The 19,564-nt window shown below is 38.7% G+C and overlaps 1 protein-coding gene across 8 annotated transcripts in view; it reads left to right on the top strand.

Annotated features, from left to right (window-relative positions):
• The window catches only part of LOC148141886 (phosphatidylinositol-3,5-bisphosphate 3-phosphatase MTMR4-like), a 186,230-nt gene that overhangs the window by 82,476 nt on the left and 84,190 nt on the right, over positions 1 to 19,564 (top strand). For 7 of the 8 annotated variants that reach the window (XR_015752364.1, XR_015752365.1, XR_015752367.1 and 4 more), the window contains 7 exons: positions 280 to 396; positions 1,521 to 1,553; positions 3,391 to 3,473; positions 7,267 to 7,433; positions 7,719 to 7,815; positions 15,354 to 15,467; positions 19,282 to 19,463. Coding sequence is in view for 4 of the 8 variants with exons in the window: in XM_087977444.1 (XP_087833570.1) it covers positions 280 to 396; positions 1,521 to 1,553; positions 3,391 to 3,473; positions 7,267 to 7,433; positions 7,719 to 7,815; positions 15,354 to 15,467; positions 19,282 to 19,463 (793 nt within the window). In the remaining 4 variants the exon portion in view is untranslated. The remainder of the gene's footprint in view (positions 1 to 279; positions 397 to 1,520; positions 1,554 to 3,390; positions 3,474 to 7,266; positions 7,434 to 7,718; positions 7,816 to 15,353; positions 15,468 to 19,281; positions 19,464 to 19,564) is intronic. The other variant, XM_087977445.1, reaches the window with a different exon arrangement.

Below are 19,564 nucleotides of genomic sequence, written 5' to 3' on the forward strand. Positions count from 1 at the left end.
CAGCAGTGCTAACTACTGTGCTGCCATACAATTCTTGTTTGCATTAATTGCCAATATGTGATTACTGAATATTTAAGCTTTCATTGGAAACAGTTGGGGCACGCAGGGAGAAACAAATTTGGGCAGAGAAGTAGTCCTGTGGAATGTTATAGAAGGTCGAGTTCGTTAGTTTATGTAAGCAAATCGGTTATACTCCTGCACTGGTCTAGTTTTATGTTTGTGTACGTTGTACTGTGAATGACTTGTGAAGTTTCACTTTCCTCATGGTATTCTTTACAGGTGCCTTTTCCAGTCCTCCAAGGAGAAGGTGTGGAATACTTGGGCCGTGCAGATGACGCTGTAATTGCTATCTCGAATTACAGACTTCACATTAAATACCAAGATTCTTTAATCAATGTAAGTTTTTTTTTGGACACTCTCATGAATCTGCCATAACTTGGTCAGAAAGTATGTTGATGGGTGCTAAAATTTTAATTGAACCAAAAGAAATGCTAGCACTTGCTATCAAATTGAGCTGTTAGTTTTATTTCCAATTATGCCCTCTGTTCATTCACTTTTTTTTAATTAAAAAAGGATCAGTCCTCCCTTATTGAGCATTTATAAATGCAACCACTTCCTGAAAGGTGAAGGGATAGAGAGGAAGCAGGGTTGAGGAAAGGCATTTCATGAATGAATAATTGAAATGGTCTAATTCAAATATGAAATTGAACCAAACTTATAATTTCCTTTAGACTAAATTACAGTTTAGTAACATGTCTAATAAGTTGATCTGTGGTATTGCCACAGTTCTGAAGAAAGGTCACTGGACTCATGACGTTAACTTTACTTTCTCTCGACAGATGCTGCCAGACTTGCTGAATTTTTCCAGCAATTTCTGTTTTTGTGTCAGATCTTCAGCATCCACAGTTCTTCGTTTTATTATGAAGGGAAATTTTAGAAGGGAAATTGGGTTGTGAGTTGTTTAGTGGGAATTGTTGAGACAGCATGAAAATGGTCTCTTAGGTGAGATGATTTTCAGAGAGGGCTAGAGTGGAGGTAATGAAGAATTATAAAGGTAAAGTAAATGATGCATAATCTGAGGTGTTACCTTTTGGGCAAGATGTTTAACTGTCTGAAGTAGAAGATGGTATTTCACTGGAAAGAAAAACAGAAGGGTTCTTGTATCCTAGTCAATATTTATCCCTCAGTTAAGACTTAATGCAGAACCGATCTTTTGTTAAGTCCTGATTTTGAGTTTGCTATGTGCACATTGGCTATCATGTTTCCTGCATCAAAACAGTGACCACGTTTTAAAAATATTAAATAAGTTGTAAAGAACTCTGGCACACGTAAGATCATGAGTGGATACTGGTTGATATGCTCTGGTTTAGTTTGCTCTAGTTCTTCTTAGATTGTGTGTTGCCAGCTGTATCTTAACATTAGTACACAACAAGTGTATTCCATGTATAAGGTTCCTGCCTTTCTTTCATCTATTATTTTGATTTCATTTTCCCCTTCTCTTTCCTTTTGTTCTGCTTTAGACGTTTCTGCAGGGTGTGGACAGTGACATCTCAGTAAGTACTGTGTGTGTGTGTACTTCCCTTCTAGTTACGCATACAACAGTTTATCCAACACAGTTTATGTGAACAGTCCTGGTCAAAGATGTAGGCTTTAAAGTTCCACTGCAATCCTGTGTCGCCAAGTACGTAGACAGGAATAAAGTGTAACCAACACAACTTAAAGAAGCTTCAGGTGTGCTCATCTTTATCCTTACCTTCATGTGGACATAAGAAAGACATGTCATGTGGATACTGTCTCAGTAAATATACCAACAAGAACTCGGTGCCTCTAGTAGTTTCCTTTCACATCTTCACTCCCTTATGTTCTTGTGTACTGTCAGATTAGCACCAATCAAGCAGTCTGCTGATAATCATATGTCGTTTTCAGAATATGTAGCCATATGGAATGATTTAATCCCTGTGTGTGCCTAGAGCTATTGATCAAAGCTTTTGGTAATGTGGATCATTGGGATGCCAGAGTGACAATCATGTTTTATTGCCAAACATTCATAGAAAATCGAAAAATGTAGAGCAGCTTGAATTAACCTAACCTGCATGAATCCCTGTGCTGCAGCACATTCATTCACTCATTGGTGCTTGGCTTCAGTGCTGTTTCTTAAAATACTGATATTTGGAACATGGGTCAATTTCGTGCTTAAGTGTCAGTCACAAAAGTTGACACAGTTTTGTCAGCCCTCGAAGTGCCATTGTTAAATATATTGTGAGGGAAATAAATCAATTCCTCCAGAGATTACCGTAAAAATAAAAATGTTGGAAATACCTTCAACATTTCAAATGCATAGGTTAGAATTTTGAAGAAGACTTTTGTCAGACATGTTTGTGCATGTTCTGATTTTATTACATGCTGTTGCAGTGTTAAGTTGGCTGGGCCTTGTGCAGAAAGTCTTGTAATGCCGAGTCTGTTCCCTGGGCACAGCTCTGATTTGGAAAAGGTTCCAATATGAACTCAAGTTTTTATGTTTCAGATGTAACAAGTTTGCTGAGTGAATCTCGATCTGACTGAAATGGCTAATGTGGCGTCTGCCAGAGCTGACACTTGTGTTCTTATTATTGCAGTCTGCCTGAATTATTTTGCAGAATTTGTAACTTAATATATTTAACTTGTGACAGTTCCCTTCCCTGTTCCAACACAAAGCTGTTTCATCTTTGTTAAAGCAACAGAATGTTAATTAAAGGCTAAGGGAGTTACCACACCTCCAGCAACTCTGCAATAAATTGAAGAACTCTGCTCAGCAAGCAGTTTGGTGGTTGTAATTGTCGATTGAATGTCCATTTATGGTGATGGGAAAAGGAATCGGGAATTTGCAAATCTCAAAATGTGGATTCTTAAAATATAAAGTAAAACTAAGAACTGCAGATGCTGAAACGCTGAAACAAAATTAGAAATTGCTGGAGAAACTCAGCAAGGCTGGCAGCACCTATGGAGAGAGAGCTTTATCTCCATGGATGCTGTCAGACTTGCTGAGTCTCTCAAGCGATTTCTGTTTTTCACACTTAAACATGTTGAATTTAGAAACATTCCAATAATACTGACAAACAGGATCTGAATTGTAGCTTATTTTCATTCAATCATTGCTGTCATAAATGAGGTAATATCATTGTCAGCACTGCATGGAGTGTTCACTTTTCACTGTCATGAGATCCAGTCAACTTAATATATTGCCAGGCTATGCAAATTAGTCCAGCCTGTTTGAGTGAAAGCTGTGTAAATGCAATAATGGTTACTGTAGTATACATTATTACTGTTTAAGACTGCAATTAAAAATAATATTTCTCAGAAGGGTTGGTTATTGGTTTATCTGATAAATGATGTACATGTGTCTTGCTACAGGTACCGATACGGCTTATTGAAGCTGTTGAGAGTCGTGACATGTTTCAAATTCACATTGTATGCAAAGATTCCAAGGTTGTCAGGTATGTTGTACCGCATTAATTGATATGGAATACAAACAACAGTGCCAGAGCATTGAAAGTGATCATCAACTATCGTCTCCAGCGCATTCGACCTTTACAAGGCACTTTACTGGTAGAATTCTTGACACAAAGATACATAATGTATCCTCTCTGTAACCATGCCTATACAAATTCAAGCCCCCAGCAATACAGTCCTGAGCATGCTCAATGAAACCAGTACTGGTGTATACTAATGGTTTTCAGTCAGATATATCACTTGGCTGAGATGCTGTTGTGGTGTAAACATGGTACAGCAGATAGAAATGGGATTGCGGAGAAGAGGTGTGTAATTCATGTATACTTGAATGTTTTGATGTATGTAGACATACCAGGAGAATACGCTTGGGTAAGGACTGTGCTCAGCTCATGCCTAAAAGCTCTCATTCGTTGATTTGGATTTCATGTAGATTGCTTATCCAAAAACAGTTCTTCAAAGCAGAAAGCTTTGTTATGTTGGGTAAATGCCTACATTTTTAGAGCTTTCCTATTTGATATTATTATAGGTAACCGACAATGAGATGCATATTGATTAAGCAAAAGAAATAGTGTGCCCCAGCCTGGTTTCTTTCAGTGCTGTAAGAATTTTTTTTTTCTTTACTGGGAAGAGATATCTTTTACTTTATGAAGTAGAAGATCAGGCATTCATGACTCTGTCGCTTTAAATCTCTTTCTCGATTGAATTGTTCTGGAGATTCTATTTATCATATGCTTATCTTTAAATTAAAGTGTGCACCGATTAATCAACAACATTTAACATGCCTTACCAGTTCAGCCCGGCATTTCATGCTTTTTAAGTAACTTTGAGGCAAATAATAGTGTATGAACATTGTGTAAAAAAAAAACCCAGCATTTTTCCTGAATTAGATTTTCACTATTCCTTGCTTTCTGTTGTGCTCTTGGCTTAATTCCCAAAACGATGACAGTAACTGGAGTTTAATTTGAATTCAGATACATTTTACATCCTGAGCACTGAACAGGAGGCCTGAAGTTTTCCTGCCTGGCAGTAACCAGCAAGAGAGAGAGAGAGCACAGATGCAGGCAATAAATCTTTGAAACTCTCATTATTTAAATAAACACAATCATATTCACTATATCACAATTATTTGGGTTTCTGTTAATCAGGTGATGCTATTCTTGGATTTCAGAATCCTGATCGTGCCAGTGCAGGAGACCATTTGGCCTGTTAGTTCTGTACCAGCTCTCCAAAACATCATCTCACCTAATGCCATTCTCCTGTCATGTCTCCATAATCCTGAATACCTTGAATCAATTTGCCTTCACAATACACTCCGGCAGTGTATTCCACACCTGAACCACTTTTGTTATTTGTTTCTTGTACTAATTACTTTAAATCTGTGTAGTGTCTCATTCTCAACCCTTTTACAAGTGGTGCTGAACTTTCTTGATAAGTTTTGCTTTGGATCCCCGATATTTTAAAATATAAAAAGAATGAGATAGTAAAACGGGGACCAAAGTGAGTCTTGCATCCTTCAGTCTTAGCTCTCCATTGTCAGTTTCACTCAGCAGTGAGAAGTTTGCTGTCTTCCTTTCCTCAAATATATTTATATAGCAACAAATGCATTAGCTCCATGGACAAAATATTGTAATATTTGTGTGGTCTGTGAAAGCTCTGTTGCCTTGTTGTGACATTCCAGAGGCTGCTTTAATGCCTGGGTGATGGATGATTTTGAAACCATTCAGGTCTTTACATACTATTGTAGTCCTTGAATCCAGAACGTCGTCTTTTGTCTTTTGACTTTGCTTATTGACATTGTGTAGGAAGTGGAAAGCTTTGATTCCAAGGGTTTCCTTGGAGCATGGTTGAACAACTTGGGAAATATATTTAACGCGCATCTTTAACCTTGCAGTAAACTGCGTTCAGTTTTTATGCTGTTAAAAAGAACTGATCCAACAATTTTAAATAAAAACATAAGCAACACAGTAAAGTTGAAATTTTGTGCATAAAAGTTAGTGTTAGGTAACTTAATTGACTTTGAATTAAGGAGGCACAATCCTATTTGACCCAGAGATGTGCTTTTGACACCATCTCCTCTTTTTCGTAGCATTATCCATTTCTATGCTTACCATACCTCAATATTGTAATATTACACTCCTCTTATAGGAACATAAGTAGACCATTCAGTCCATTGCACCTGCTCTTCCATTCAATTAGACCATGATTGATCATTTACCTCAGTGCCACCTTTTTGCACTTCCCCCAAATCACTAAATGTAATTTATGACCAGCAATTGATCACTTTCTGACTGGATCATGCTCAATGATTGAGTTTCCTTAGCACTCTAGAGTGGAGAATTTCACAGATTCACTGCTCTCTGAGAGAAGAAATTCCACCTCCTTTCTGTCTTCAATGTTCTACCTCTTATTCTGACACTCCTCTGTCCAGCTTTCTATCTATTCACCATTCATTCAAACTGCCTGTACCGATACCGGTCTCATACCAAATTCCATTGCACATCCTCCTTGTTTTGCTGGCATTTTTCTGATTCCTCTTTCTGTAACTGTCTTCTGAGTTGTCTTCCTGCAATCCGAGCATTTTGTTTATCCTTTGTTCTTCCACCACATTGGTGGTTGTAGCTTGACCTAAGAAGACTGTATGCTCTGGCATTGTTTTCTTAACATCTGTACCTTTTCCTTTTTCCTTTCCTTTTTCCTTTCCTTTTTCCTTTCCTTTTTCCTTTCCTTTTTCCTTTCCTTTTTTTCCTTTCCTTTTTCCTTTCCTTTTTCCTTTCCTTTTTTCCTTTCCTTTTTCCTTTCCTTTTTCCTTTCCTTTTTCCTTTCCTTTTTCCTTTCCTTTTTCCTTTCCTTTTTTCCTTTCCTTTTTTTTCCTTTCCTTTTTCCTTTCCTTTTTCCTTTCCTTTTTCCTTTCCTTTTTCCTTTCCTTTTTCCTTTCCTTTTTCCTTTCCTTTTTCCTTTCCTTTTTCTTTCCTTTTTCCTTTCCTTTTTCCTTTCCTTTTTCCTTTCCTTTTTCCTTTCCTTTCATTCATTCCCATTCATTTACCTAGCTTTTGATCACCTTCTAAAACCTCCATCCTTGACTGATAATTTATTCAACTGTAGTGATGGACTTTAGATCAGATGAGCTCGCTTGGCTGGCTGTCATCAGAATGGTTCCTTTGTTTGCATGGTACCTTTTCTGCTCACCTGTCTTGTGCGAATTAACGATATGGATTGATTCCTTTTAGGCTCTTGTGCCACAGTAGCCATCAACCCATACCAGCCAGCAGACCCAGGTTGTTACAGTCATGTAAGGCTGAGTTTATAGCTCATGCAGAGGGACACGTACTGTTCTTAAGGGTCATAGCAATCTTGCCTTTGAGGCTCAAGAACTTATCATACTTTTGCACTATTCATTATGATGTGTTTCATCTTGTACAATTCTATAAGGTATACTGGTGTGCAGTAGAATGTACCCGATAAAACCAATATTTAGTACTACTAAATGGGTGGAAATGGGTTGATGGGTTGCAAGCTGACTTTCAGCATAACACCCTTACATTTATAGACAATAAGTTCTAAAAGTGGTGCTTATATTTTGTATTCAATTAATTTAAGACTGAATGTTAATGTCTCATTAAAGTTATGTTTTGGTTTGTTTTTCAAAGTTAATCCTGAATATTTGAGTGTCTAACATAGAGGTTTGAATAACAATATTTACGCACTTGGCTATTTGTATGCATTTGTGAATTTTGTCTTTGGCTGTGCTGTATTTGCTGAAGTCTTTCTGTTCCACAGGTGTCATTTTTCTACATTTAAGCAATGTCAAGAATGGCTAAAGAGATTAAATAAAGTGATTGCCCAACCAACAAGACTGGAGGATTTGTTTGCCTTTGCATATCATGCTTGGTGTCTGGGAATCTGTGCTGATGAGGAAGATCAGCATGTGCATCTCTGTCGTCCTGGTGAGTAGAGAGCTAATAGTAATCACTTGACTGTGTAAGTCTGTTCCATAGATTGGTGAACAGTTTTTGAGTTTGGCAATTCTTGATTTGCCATCTGAGAATCATTCTTCTGTCTCTGGTAGCACCTTTATCAAATTGGGTGGGTTGTGTGATTTCACACCTACTACTGTCCTAGATAATTAAGAAAATCAGGAACAAAAAGAAAATGTTGAAATAAAGCTTTAATATTAGGTAGCTGTTTTGTTTTATAATTAAACCTGACTGTTAGTTCTTGTATTTCTTTAGGCGATCATGTTTGTCACCGCTTCGAAATGGAAGTAGAAAGAATGCGTTTTGATCTACAAAATGTCTGGAGAGTCAGTGAGGTGAACAGCAATTACAAGTGAGTTAATTCTAATAGGTAAAGATCGAGAAATGAAGTTGAATACTTGGGGGCTGCTACATGACATGGCTGATACACTCTGATTAACATGTGACAGACCTGAACAGTTGAGGCCAGGATTTTTTTAAATTTATCTGCTCAGGGATGTTATGGCACCTCTGAAGCACATGGTACTTGAACATGGGTTTTCTGGTCCAGAGGTAGGAACACTACCACTGCTCCATTGTAAAAGATGGCTTATAACAAAATGAAGATTTTGAGGAAACAAAAAACAGCCCCAGAGGCCAGGATATAGGCTGGGTCAGCAGAGATAACAGAGCAAATACAGGTGCATTACATCAATTCCCTTTTTGTTGCATGCTGAGGTCCCTGGTGTGCTTCCCCTTATTAACACACCCAATGAGCTATCTACCTCGCCTTCCACATCATCCTGAAAAATCTCTGCACAAGCACAATAATAAGATGCATCTCATTCATGACCTTTGTCTTGAAGGTCATTTGGAGCTTCACTGAACCCTGGCTGAGTGACTCTGACCCGTTTTTCATGATTAGCCTTATACACTACCATATTCATGAGCTTGTCACTCTGACAGCATGCATGGTCTCCAAACCGTTCTCACTTAATTGTTTGCTTTTCCATTTCCTTCAATTCTCACCCTTTTACCTGACCCCAAAATGATTTTAACCTATTCCTGCTAGGTATTCTAATTCTGTTTAGAATAGCAACTTGTTCTCTGTTACCTTAACCTTGACTATCTAACGTAAATCTCTGTCCTGACCTTTTTTTTTAACTTGCCTTGCTTTAGTCGCATTTTATATGTAAAAATGTTGAGTTCAAAGCCAACTCCAGAATGTCTAGCACAGAAGTCAAGGTTAATATTTCAGCCTGGTCCTGAGGAACCATTGCATTGTCTAAATGATCTCACTGACTGGGAGAGCAGGCTTAAAGGAATACTATTCTTGTCTTTTTAATGAGAAATTAAACCAATACCCTGGCTGGGTTCTCAGGTTGATGTAGAGAATCCAGTGCCACTTCTCCCACATGGCACTTATCCCTGTATTCAGGTCAATATTTATGCTGAGTTGTGAATCAAAACTGAATGTTAGATTGAGGAGCCATTCTCATTAGGTGTGAGAACAATGGCATTTACATTGCAAGGGGAGCTGAGACTGCTGCTGTGCTTAAACTCTTAGCTATTTTTGCATCTTGGGTGTATTAGTGAAAGCTGGTGATTGATCTCTGTTAATTAAAGACCGCATTTGCTGACATCATCACGATATGCACTACTTTAAATTGCACAGGCATCCACAAACAGTTCTGGGTATGGGAGAAAGGGAGAGATCAGGACCTAGGAAAGGATGGGAAGAGGGAAGTGGAGATTCGAGACCCAGGAAGAAGGTTTGGGGCCGAGGCAAGCATGAGAGACCTGTAAAGAGGGTGGGGGGAGAGAGAGAGTTGAAGGTGTCAACAAACGCTGCCTTGATTAAACTAATTTATGTAAGATGAGCCAATTTTGAGATGACTGGTATACACATTGTTTTGTTTAAAGCCACATTATAGTGACTATTTTTGACCGTCTTCATGTGAAATTAAGTTAATTTGATCATAGGCCATAATGTAAAGTAATTCCAAAATTCCCCAATAAACAGTTATAAAATTCTCCAATAATGCATTCAATTTGACTCCCAACCTTTAAACCATGATTCAATTCCTTGAAAACTCAAGTCTGAACACTTCTTGTGCATCTCTTGTCTAGTGTATATTCCTTTTTTCTCACTTACTGTCTTTGTTCTTAAAAAGATTCTTACGGGTTCTTGAAGGCTTACTTTAAAATACCAACCTTTTCTTGTCCACCACCACCACCTGAATAAATCTTATTTATAATTTACCTAGCTTCCATCTTTATCACCTCATCCCTGCTGAACTTTTCCTCTATGCATCTTGTACGTGTTACCCTATACAGGGTTTATCTTTCCTCCATTGAAATCCTGCAAGTCTATCCATTCTTAAAGTAATGCATAAGACCTACATTTGCTTGTACCTTATCCAAATTAGGTTGGCACTATATAATTTTCATACTTTTGGATGCATGATTTTTAAGTGCATGTTTGAAATTGGTCTTTGAACGCATGGCATTCACAAAATCTCTCTGAAGGACAGCAAGACCACTTTACCACGTTACTAAATATTCATTTGGTGAACACATTCGTGTTATCTGCTTTTTACAATTGGGATTTCCCTAAATACAGTCATGAGAGAATTGTAAAGAATGCTCTGCATGTGTTTCTTAATTTGACAAACAAGTCTTTAAAGAAGTTCTCTGCTTTCCAAAGTCAGAGCATAGCACACTCTCACAAGAGAAGATTCTGCAACAGCATGCACATTTCAATGTGCCCTTGTGCACTGGTGGTATTACATGTACATATTCCTGAAATACCAGCCAAGCCAATGCAGTTGCCATAGGTCACTGAACTTGTGTTTCGAAGCTGAAAAAGACAGAAGGCCTCATAAGATTAGCAACAATGTTACTCATTGGCCAGTAAATCCCAAAACTTGGATCAAGTGACAACATTTAGATAGCTTTGCAGTAATTCCTTCTGATTGCCATTTCACACACAGCAACAATTGCCAATGCTTTAATCTGGACAAATGGAAATATATTCAAGGATAGATCCAATTTATAAAGTTTTACATTAAGTAGCATTAAAGAAGGCAAAAATACATCAGGAAAGATGAAATGAACACAGTAGCTGAAGCAAGGATCAGTGTTCCTGTGAAGGGGTACAGTGGATTTTGGGGTGCATGGCTGATCTACATCTGTAAAAGTAGAATTATGTGTGCCTTCTGTATGGCTGTAAAAGTATGCCTATTTCATAAATACTCTACAGATGTGAAAGTGGATACTGTAGCACCTTCAGAAGTAGTCATGTCAAAGAAATGTTAATCTAACTTACCTAATTTTGTATTGATTGTAACTTAATTTGTGACTAAATATTATAGCGCTGTCAAATGCATACAGTGACTTCTCATTTCCCTGGATGAATAATATTCATATGCCATACCCTGATACTTTATCAGAGTAATCTTGGAAAGTGGTCTGATCTGTCCTGTTTTCCTATAGCAATTCAATATCTGTGCAATGATTTTCTCTTTTCCCTGCCCTGAAATCTCTGGCTTTGCAGCTTTTTTTAAACAGTGAACTACCCTTTGTATAGTATCTGTATTGTGTGCCCTTGTTCTGACTACAATATTTCTGATTGTCCTGATCTTGTCTATAATTGTATTTTTACAATGCTTTGGCATTTGAGTTGTGTGGTGTCTATGCACAGTGGTCCTGTTCTTTTCTGACGATCACTGCTTGAAAACATGCAGTAAAATCTATTTCTTACTCCTAATTTGTTGTAATTGGAAGACTAGAAAGATTAGATGGTACCATGCCCATCTTGTCAGGCATCATACAGATGTGGCTAGGTGCTGCTGAAATCAACACAAATTGCCCACACTTGTGTTAATTTGATAGCATTGTTGCACCTTATAGTCTATAATAAGCAACAGCAGGGAGTAACTAGGAAGTGGATCAGGGCAAATAAATTGGAGCATGAGAGAAAGCTAGCTAGAAATGTTTTTTAAGAAAATTCAGAGTTTTAATATGTACGTAAAAGGAAAAAGAGTAAGTAAATTAAGTGTTAGTCCTTAAGTTAAGAATAAGGAGTTAATAGAAGGAAGATAAATAGCAGATGCAATGAATCAATACTTTGCTTCTATTTTAACAATAGAGAATATAAAAACATTTCCCAATTCCTGTAAATAACGAGGTTGAAGAAAGAGATGAACTTGCATGAATTTATAACACTAGGGAAACTAGCTGGTAAATGTTACAAGTCTTGAGGCTTCATCATTGTGTCTTATAAGAGTTGACCAATAAGGTAGCAGGTACACTGTTAATTTTCCCAACTTTGTTCTGGAAAGATTCAATTAAAAGAGACTGCTGAGCAAACAGCAAATATAATCTGTTTATTCAAGAAGGTGGAAGCATAGAAGATAGGAGTAGGAGATAGCCATTTGGCCTTTCGAGCCTGCTCCACCATTCATCCCAGACATAGCTGATCGCTCAACTGAATAGCCTAATTCTGCCTTCCACTCATAACTTTTTGATCCCATTTACTCCGAGTGCTATCTAGCCACTCTGGAATTCGTTCAATGTTTTGGCATCAACTAATTCCTGTGGTAATGAATTCCACAGGCTCACCGCTGTTCGGGTGAAGAAATGTCTCCTCATCTCCATCCTAAATGGTCCACCCTGAATCCTCAGACTATGACCCCTGGTTCTGGGCACATGTCATTGGGAACATCCACCCTGCATCTACACTGGCTGCTCCTGTTAGAATTTTATAAGTCTCTGAGATCACTGCCCTCATCTATCTGAACTCGAATGAAAACAATCCTAACCTAGTCTTCCTATGTCAATTGGCCATCCCTGGAATCAGCCTGGTAAACCTTTATTGTCCTCTCTTGGGAGCATGAGCATCCTTCCTCAGAAAAGGAGATCAAGACTGCACGCAATATTCTAGATGTGGCGTCACCAAGGCCCTGTCGAACTGCAACAATGCATCCCTGCTCCTGCACTCGAACCTCTCACAATGAAGACCCACATACCATTTGCCTTCTTTACCACTGGCTGCACCTGCATGCTGACCTTCAGCGACTGGTGCACAAGGACACCTGAGTCTCGCTGCACTCTCCCCTCTCCCAAGTTGCAGCCATTCAGGTAGTAATCTGTCTTGTTTTTGCTTCCAAAGTGAGTAACCTCAGTTATCCAGATTATACTGCAACTTCCATTGATTTGCCCAATTACCTAACCTGTCCAAGTCGTGCTGAAGGATCCCTGCATCGTTATCATAGTTCAGCCTCCCATTCAACTGGGTAATCCGATGCAAACTTTGAGATGTTACATTTTGTTCCCTCACCCAACTCATTAACATATATTGTAAATAGTTGGCATCTCTGCACTGATGCCTGTGGCACCCCACTAGTTACTGCTGACCCGTTTGAAAAAGACCCATTAATTCCTACTCTTTGTATCCTCTCTGCCATCAAGTTTTCTATCCACTCAATACACAAACCCCCCAAATCTCATATGCTTTAATCTCGCACAATAATCTCTTATGCAGGACTGTGTCAAACGCTTTCCTAAAGTCCAAATATACCAAGTCGACTGGCTCCCCTGACCTCCCAACTCTTGTACTTAATGCTCTGACGAATAAAGGAAATATCTTTACTCTCCTATCTACCCACGACTCCACTTTCAAGGAACTATGAACCTGCACTCAAAGGTCTCTTTGTTCAGCAACACTCCCAGGACCTTACTATTAAGTGTGTAAGTCCTGCCCTGATTTGCCTTTCCAAAATGCTTTCCAAAATTTCTTTTTCTTTTGTGATGCAAGTTCTCTGAATTGAGAAATTAGAAAGGTTGTGCGGCAGTAGATGGTGATGTATTGGAATATTGTATTCCTGTAATTAAATAGAGAGCAAAGCAGAAAATCTCAGGGTGAAACATGACAATGAAGGGCCAGACCAACCCATCGGTACTTTTCATTTCCCAAGAGCTAGTTTCATCATTGCTAACTTTACATCAGCCCTTAAATAGAAATGCCTTTACTGCACGTATTCTGCTCTGCTCTATCCAGAAATATTACTTGCCACTTGTCCAGACGGCAGGGCTAATTGCCCAGGGTCTTGTTGCATATGGACATGGATTGCTTCAGTATCTGAGAAGTCATGAATGGTGCTAATGTTGTACAATTATCAGTGAAGGATCGCACTGACCTTTTGACAGAAGGAAGATCATTAATGTAGCAGCTGAAGATGATTGCATCTTGGATGTTACCCTAAGGAACTCTTGCAGAGATGTTCCACTGCTAAGATGACTGACCTCATAATAACCATCAACTTTGTGTCGGTATGATTCCAACCAGTGGAGAGTTTTCCTGATGCCTATTGCTGTAGTTTTGTTAAGGTTCCTTGAAATCTCACTAGGCCAAATGTTGCTGTAATGTCAAGGGCAATTGCCCTTACCTCACATCTGGAGTTCAGCTCTTTTGTCCATGTTTGGACCAAGCATATATTGAGGTCAGGAGCCCTGTGGCCCTGGTAGAAACCAAAATGGACCTCAGTGAGTGGATTACTCATTTGCAAGCAGTGTTCATCGAGAGACAGTTGATAGGACTGTTTTGACTGGATAGATTTGTCCCTCTTTTTGTGCATAGGACATATCTAGGCAGGTTTTCACTTTTTTCACCTTGTTGAGTAGATGCCAATTTAGTTGCTGTACTCTTGGCTAGGGGTGTGGCTAATTCTGGAGTGCAAGACCTCCATATATTGTCAAACTTGGCCTTTGCAGTATCCAGTGGCTTCAGCTGTTTCTCAATGTGGACTGAGTTAGATAGGTTGAAGACTGGCACTTGTGATATTGCAGTCCTTAGGAGGATGGTAGAACAGGTCAGCCACTCAGCACTTCTGGCTTAGGATGGATGAAATGTGTCAGCCATATTTTGCATTGATGTGCTGGGCTCCTTTATCAATGAGGATTCTTGTGAAGCCTCCACCACCTGTTGGTTGTTTAGTGGCTCCCCAGCATTTGCAACCGGACGTATCAGAACTGCGGAGCTTAGATCTGATCTCTTCTTTGTGGGATTCAGTGGGACTTCAGCTTTCAAAATTAGAAAAAGAGGGGGGCAGTGGCTGTTTCTCCCTGTGGCACATTCTCTCTGTCTGTGTTCAACACCATTTACAGTGCAAACTGAATGACATGACCTTTCTCTGAAAATATTGTAGACTTAATAAGTCCAGTAAAGTAGCTTATGTTAGAGTCATAGAGCTCTACAGCATGGAATCAAATGCTTCAGTCCAACTCATTCATGTCAACTAGATATCCTAAATTCATCTAGTCCCATTTGCCAGCATTTGGCCCATATCCCTTTAGCTCATCCTATTCATATACCCAACCTCTAAAACCTCAGTCGATATGATAGGTATACTGGGAGCCACTGCTTCTATTGCACACTCTTTACACGTTGGACCCAGGTCTGGATTGTGGGGACTGATAAGTTTGTGCAGTGTTACCTGGAACCATTTCACGCTGGAATTCTAGTGTATATGTATACTGTAAGTAATGTTTGTGTGGTCTCATGAAAACATGGAAGATTAGAACTAATATCTATAAAGATGACATTTATGCAGGGGAACTGAAGTCCCAAAGTTCGTACGGTGTAGTGTACATATGGAATGCTAAAAATATAATGTGGGGAACATTACGTAAACATTTACTCTGGAATTATGGTGGATGTAATGCATAGACACAGTGCTCACTGTTTCATTTGCAATGTTGTGGACCAAACTGCAGTGTGGTTTAACAAGTGTTGGAACTCAATTATAAATTTGTTTTGTGTCTTCAGATTGATCATTTATTGTCTATATTTCAAGCATAAGGCCGTGTTGAAACAAACCCACCTAATTCCTTGTTGTATTCAATTTGCAGGTTGTGTGCTAGTTATCCCCAAAAACTGTTAGTTCCAGTGTGGATCACGGATAAAGAATTGGAAAGTGTAGGGACCTTCAGATCTTGGAAAAGGATTCCTGTAGTCGTTTACAGGTGAACTTCTTAAATGTTAATTATGACTTCTTTCTTAGCTGTAAAGAACTCCGTTTGAATGCATTTATATTCCAAAATGACCGAATTAGTTGGATTTTCAGTTTCCTACATCATGTTGTTAATGAGTTCCATTTGTTGACAGTCTCCAAAAGATAATTAAATAACAAAACTGACAACTGCCTTCCTTATGGACCTTACAAGTCACTAATAAAATTTAAGAGTTTGTTTAGAAGTTGATGGTTCTAGAATACATTTAAGCCAACTGTTTAATCTATCTATATGAAGAGTAATGAGCTCTCCAAGTATTGTGATAACATTTCTCCCTCAGTATCTTTTTTTAAGAAAAGACTGCATGCAGTCCCCAATGTACAAATGTCTGAGTTATGAATACTATTACAACAAACTACGATTTAACCAGCACTTTATGAAGTGGCACTCTTGATAAACTGGCAGATATTATATATCTCAAATACTGCATAGTTTACAGTATTATTCTGTCCTATTATCATAGTTTTTAAATTTATTTGCCTTACTTGTTAAATCAAAATATGAACAGTTGATTTAATTTTGAGTCAGTTTCTCAAGTAAGTCAAGAACAGCCTGTAATATTAGCCCAGACCTGTTGGGGCAGGCAGAGTCAAGAGATGATGCTTATAAAGAATGACAGCTGAAAGAGGCAGCACCTCGAAAGCTAGTGCTTCCAAATAGACCTGTTGGATTTTAACCTGGTGGTATATGTTTTTTAACTTTGTCCACCCCAGTGTAGCACTGGCACCTGCAACACATGCCTCATTGTGGTCTGTTTCCTCCTGGAATGAAACACAACAGGTATTAAGGGCTATGAAAGTGTAGAAGTACAAGTGTAGAACTGTTCTGAATGAGTGAGTAGGCAGTGCAAAAAGCATGCAGAGCAAATGGTTGGGGTTGATGAGAGCGAGTGGGGGTCATGCTACAGGCAATAGTGAAAATATGCCTTGATGTAGCTGGGTTCAGTAGCAGAAATAGAATGAGCTATTGGACAGAAGATGGTGGCATCTGCACAGGAGGAGTGAAGAAGGACATTGATATTTTTGCAGTGCTCTTCATTCCTTTAGATAGCTGAGACTGTTTTAACTCTGATATTTGGATCAGGCTGACTCAGTTTTGTGCTGATGCTTCTACTGCTAGTTCTGGGGAAGAGCAAGTTCCAATTTGGCACCACCCCATCTAGGACCTCCATGACCCTGCTCACAAAGCAGGACCATAATTTCCCCCTTTATGCAATGTCCTAGACAAATGTCAGAAACAATGTAAGACCACTCTAGACCAACAGTGTTTGTCTGAGTGTGCAACAAGCTTTGAAAGATGATGGTGGGCGCAAGAGGTGTGGTAAATCCTGATATGGTAAATCCTGATATGGTCTTATAAATTCTTGATGTCACAAGGAATTAAAGGCTACGGGGAGAATGCGGGTAAGTGGAGTTGAAATGCCCATCAGCCATGTTTGAATGGCAGAGTGGACTCGATGGGCCGAATGTCCTTACTTCCACTCCTATGTCTTATGGTCTTATATCTTCTGAAAGGCAAGTTGTTCTTGGAACTCCTCACAGGAAGTTGAGGTGGGAATAGACCGTGAAAGATGTCATAGCGTCATGGTTAGAAATTAAGGAAGTGACTTTTTCAAAATAGGATGAGAGAAGTCAGTAGGCCTCACTATGACAAATTCTCAAAGAAACCCTGCAATTTGACACTTGTTCAAACAAGTGTAAGATTCAGTCCTATGTTTGTTTCTGCCTGCCAAGATAAATTCCTGGAAAGGAGTCTATTTTACCGCTCTTGCTGAATTACAACCTTTCTATAATGGTTCAAATACCAAGGTCCATAAACTAAATTAGTAACTTGTAAATAAAAATGTTCATATTTTAATCTAATGGCTAACAAGTTGTGAAATAAATCATGAGAAAGGCACATAGTTAAAAACACCTTTTGCAACAACCTGACGTAGACCTTGTAGAATCCTTTTTAGCTGCTTGTAAAATGCCCAAAGTTTGTTTAAACACGTCAGTATTGGAAATGAACTTCAATAACCCAGTGCTATGATGCTTAGTGTTCAGTTTTATCTCTCTTATATTTGAGAAAAGATGATAAAACCTATTGTTTTTTAAATATATTCTAAGAGCAGGACCCAGAAAGCATAGAAAATACTGAACATGTACAATAACCCAGTGCACACAGCCTGTTCAATGCATCTCAAACCCTAACCCTAATCCATCTTTATCCATGGAGTAAAAGCATTGCTTAATTTAGTATTGAGCTTAACAGATTCAAGCATCCCAACTCTACATCCTAATCGCCACACTTCTACACCACGCATGACCTTAGTCTTTCTGAGCGAGAATGAACAAAAATAATGCATATTTGTGCTGCTGAGCCCTGACTAGTGACCTTATTGAAAATTATATGGAAATTTAAAAAGTGTTATCAATGTGGTTAAGTGTGTAATATGTAAACAATGTAAAGAGAAATAGTTTTTGGTGGTTGAAGGGTATGCTCGTTCTAAAAGACTGTTAAAGAAGAATAAACTGACATTGTTTAATTTCAGTGACACAAGCCAGAGACCGAACAGTTGCTTTGGTTGTTTGTGTTGCAGCTTATTGTTGAAACTAATATTCCTTAAATAATTTCCCATTTCATGAATTTGCTTGTTACCAAATATATGTTTATTCATTAAGAATGGCCAAACCACTGTATCCTGCTGTTTCTGCTGCAAGCTCTTCTCCAGCCCATAGCAGATATCCCCACATCGTAACAGAAAATGACATGTGCACAGTTATTCAATATACACAGATTTATTGGTGAAGCTCCAATACTACGACACAGATGTCAAAATACTGATAGTCATAGTCCATTCACAGTTTCCAAAATTCTGGATTTAGCACAGAAAGAACTTGGAAACACTGTTTTAAAGTTAGGGGTCGCTCTTTTAGGGCAGAGATGAGAATTTGTTTTTCCTGAGGGTTGTCCAGCTTTGGAATTCTTGGCCTCAGAAGGCAGTTCATTGAATAATCTTAAGACAAGGCTAGGTAGATTTTCAGTAGGCAAGGAATCAAAGCTTGTCGAGGATAGATGAGATCAGGTCGCCCACGAACTTTCTGAATGTCTGAATAGACTCACTACCAAATTGCCCTACATCTGCTCCTAACTCTTATATTTGTATGTCATGACCACTTAAGCACAGTACAGAAGCTAGCTAGCATCTGTGCAACAACACCGCAACAAGTGTTTCCGTGTGAGAGAGAACTTTTAAAAAGGGAGCGAAGGAACAAAAGGCTGTGGAGGATATCTTCAAATACTTGATGGATAAGTTTGAAATACAAGTACTCTTGGCTACATTTTCTGTTTTCAGCCCATGATTTTGAATTCACTTGAATAAAAACAGAAAATTACATGTGCACAATTATTCAATGTATGCAGATTTGTTGGTGAGTTTCCATACTAGGACATGGAAGTAGAAATACTGATAGCCATAGTCCATTCACAGTTTCTTAAATTCTGGATTTAACAGTTAAGTTTTGGTTTACATTCAGTTACAGGTGCAATGCTACTATTGCCAGTTATCGAAATGCATTATCATGTCGTGCATTCTTGTTGAGCTGCCCAAGGAGTGCTGTTGAGGGCCGAAGGGCCTGTACTGTTCTATGCTCTGCGCAATTGCATGTGTGTGAGACTTGTGCTGAATGTTTTGAATGGAAAATTATCTGAAATATTTCACATCTTTCTGGTGCACCTGTTTGCAATGTCTCCACATACTAAAACTTAATTTTTTTTTCTTCAGGCACCTGCGGAATGGTGCTGTGATATCACGTTGCAGTCAGCCTGAAATCAGTTGGTGGGGCTGGAGGAACGCTGATGATGAATATTTGGTGACATCCATTGCTAAAGCCTGCATTTTAGACCGAGGAAAACTGAGTGGAAAGAGCAGAAATGAGGGAAATTGTTTGTCCGACACTGACTTTGGTGAGATTGCAGACTAGAAACCTACCTTATGCCTAATTGAGAAACTTGAGCAATTTATGTCCCAGATTGCTTTGTATCTCCTCTCCTTACCATATGCTAAT

The sequence above is a fragment of the Chiloscyllium plagiosum genome, unplaced genomic scaffold (genome assembly GCF_037043375.1).
Source record: "Chiloscyllium plagiosum isolate Xiang-an unplaced genomic scaffold, Cpla_swu_hap1 HiC_scaffold_31, whole genome shotgun sequence".
NCBI lineage: Eukaryota > Metazoa > Chordata > Chondrichthyes > Orectolobiformes > Hemiscylliidae > Chiloscyllium > Chiloscyllium plagiosum.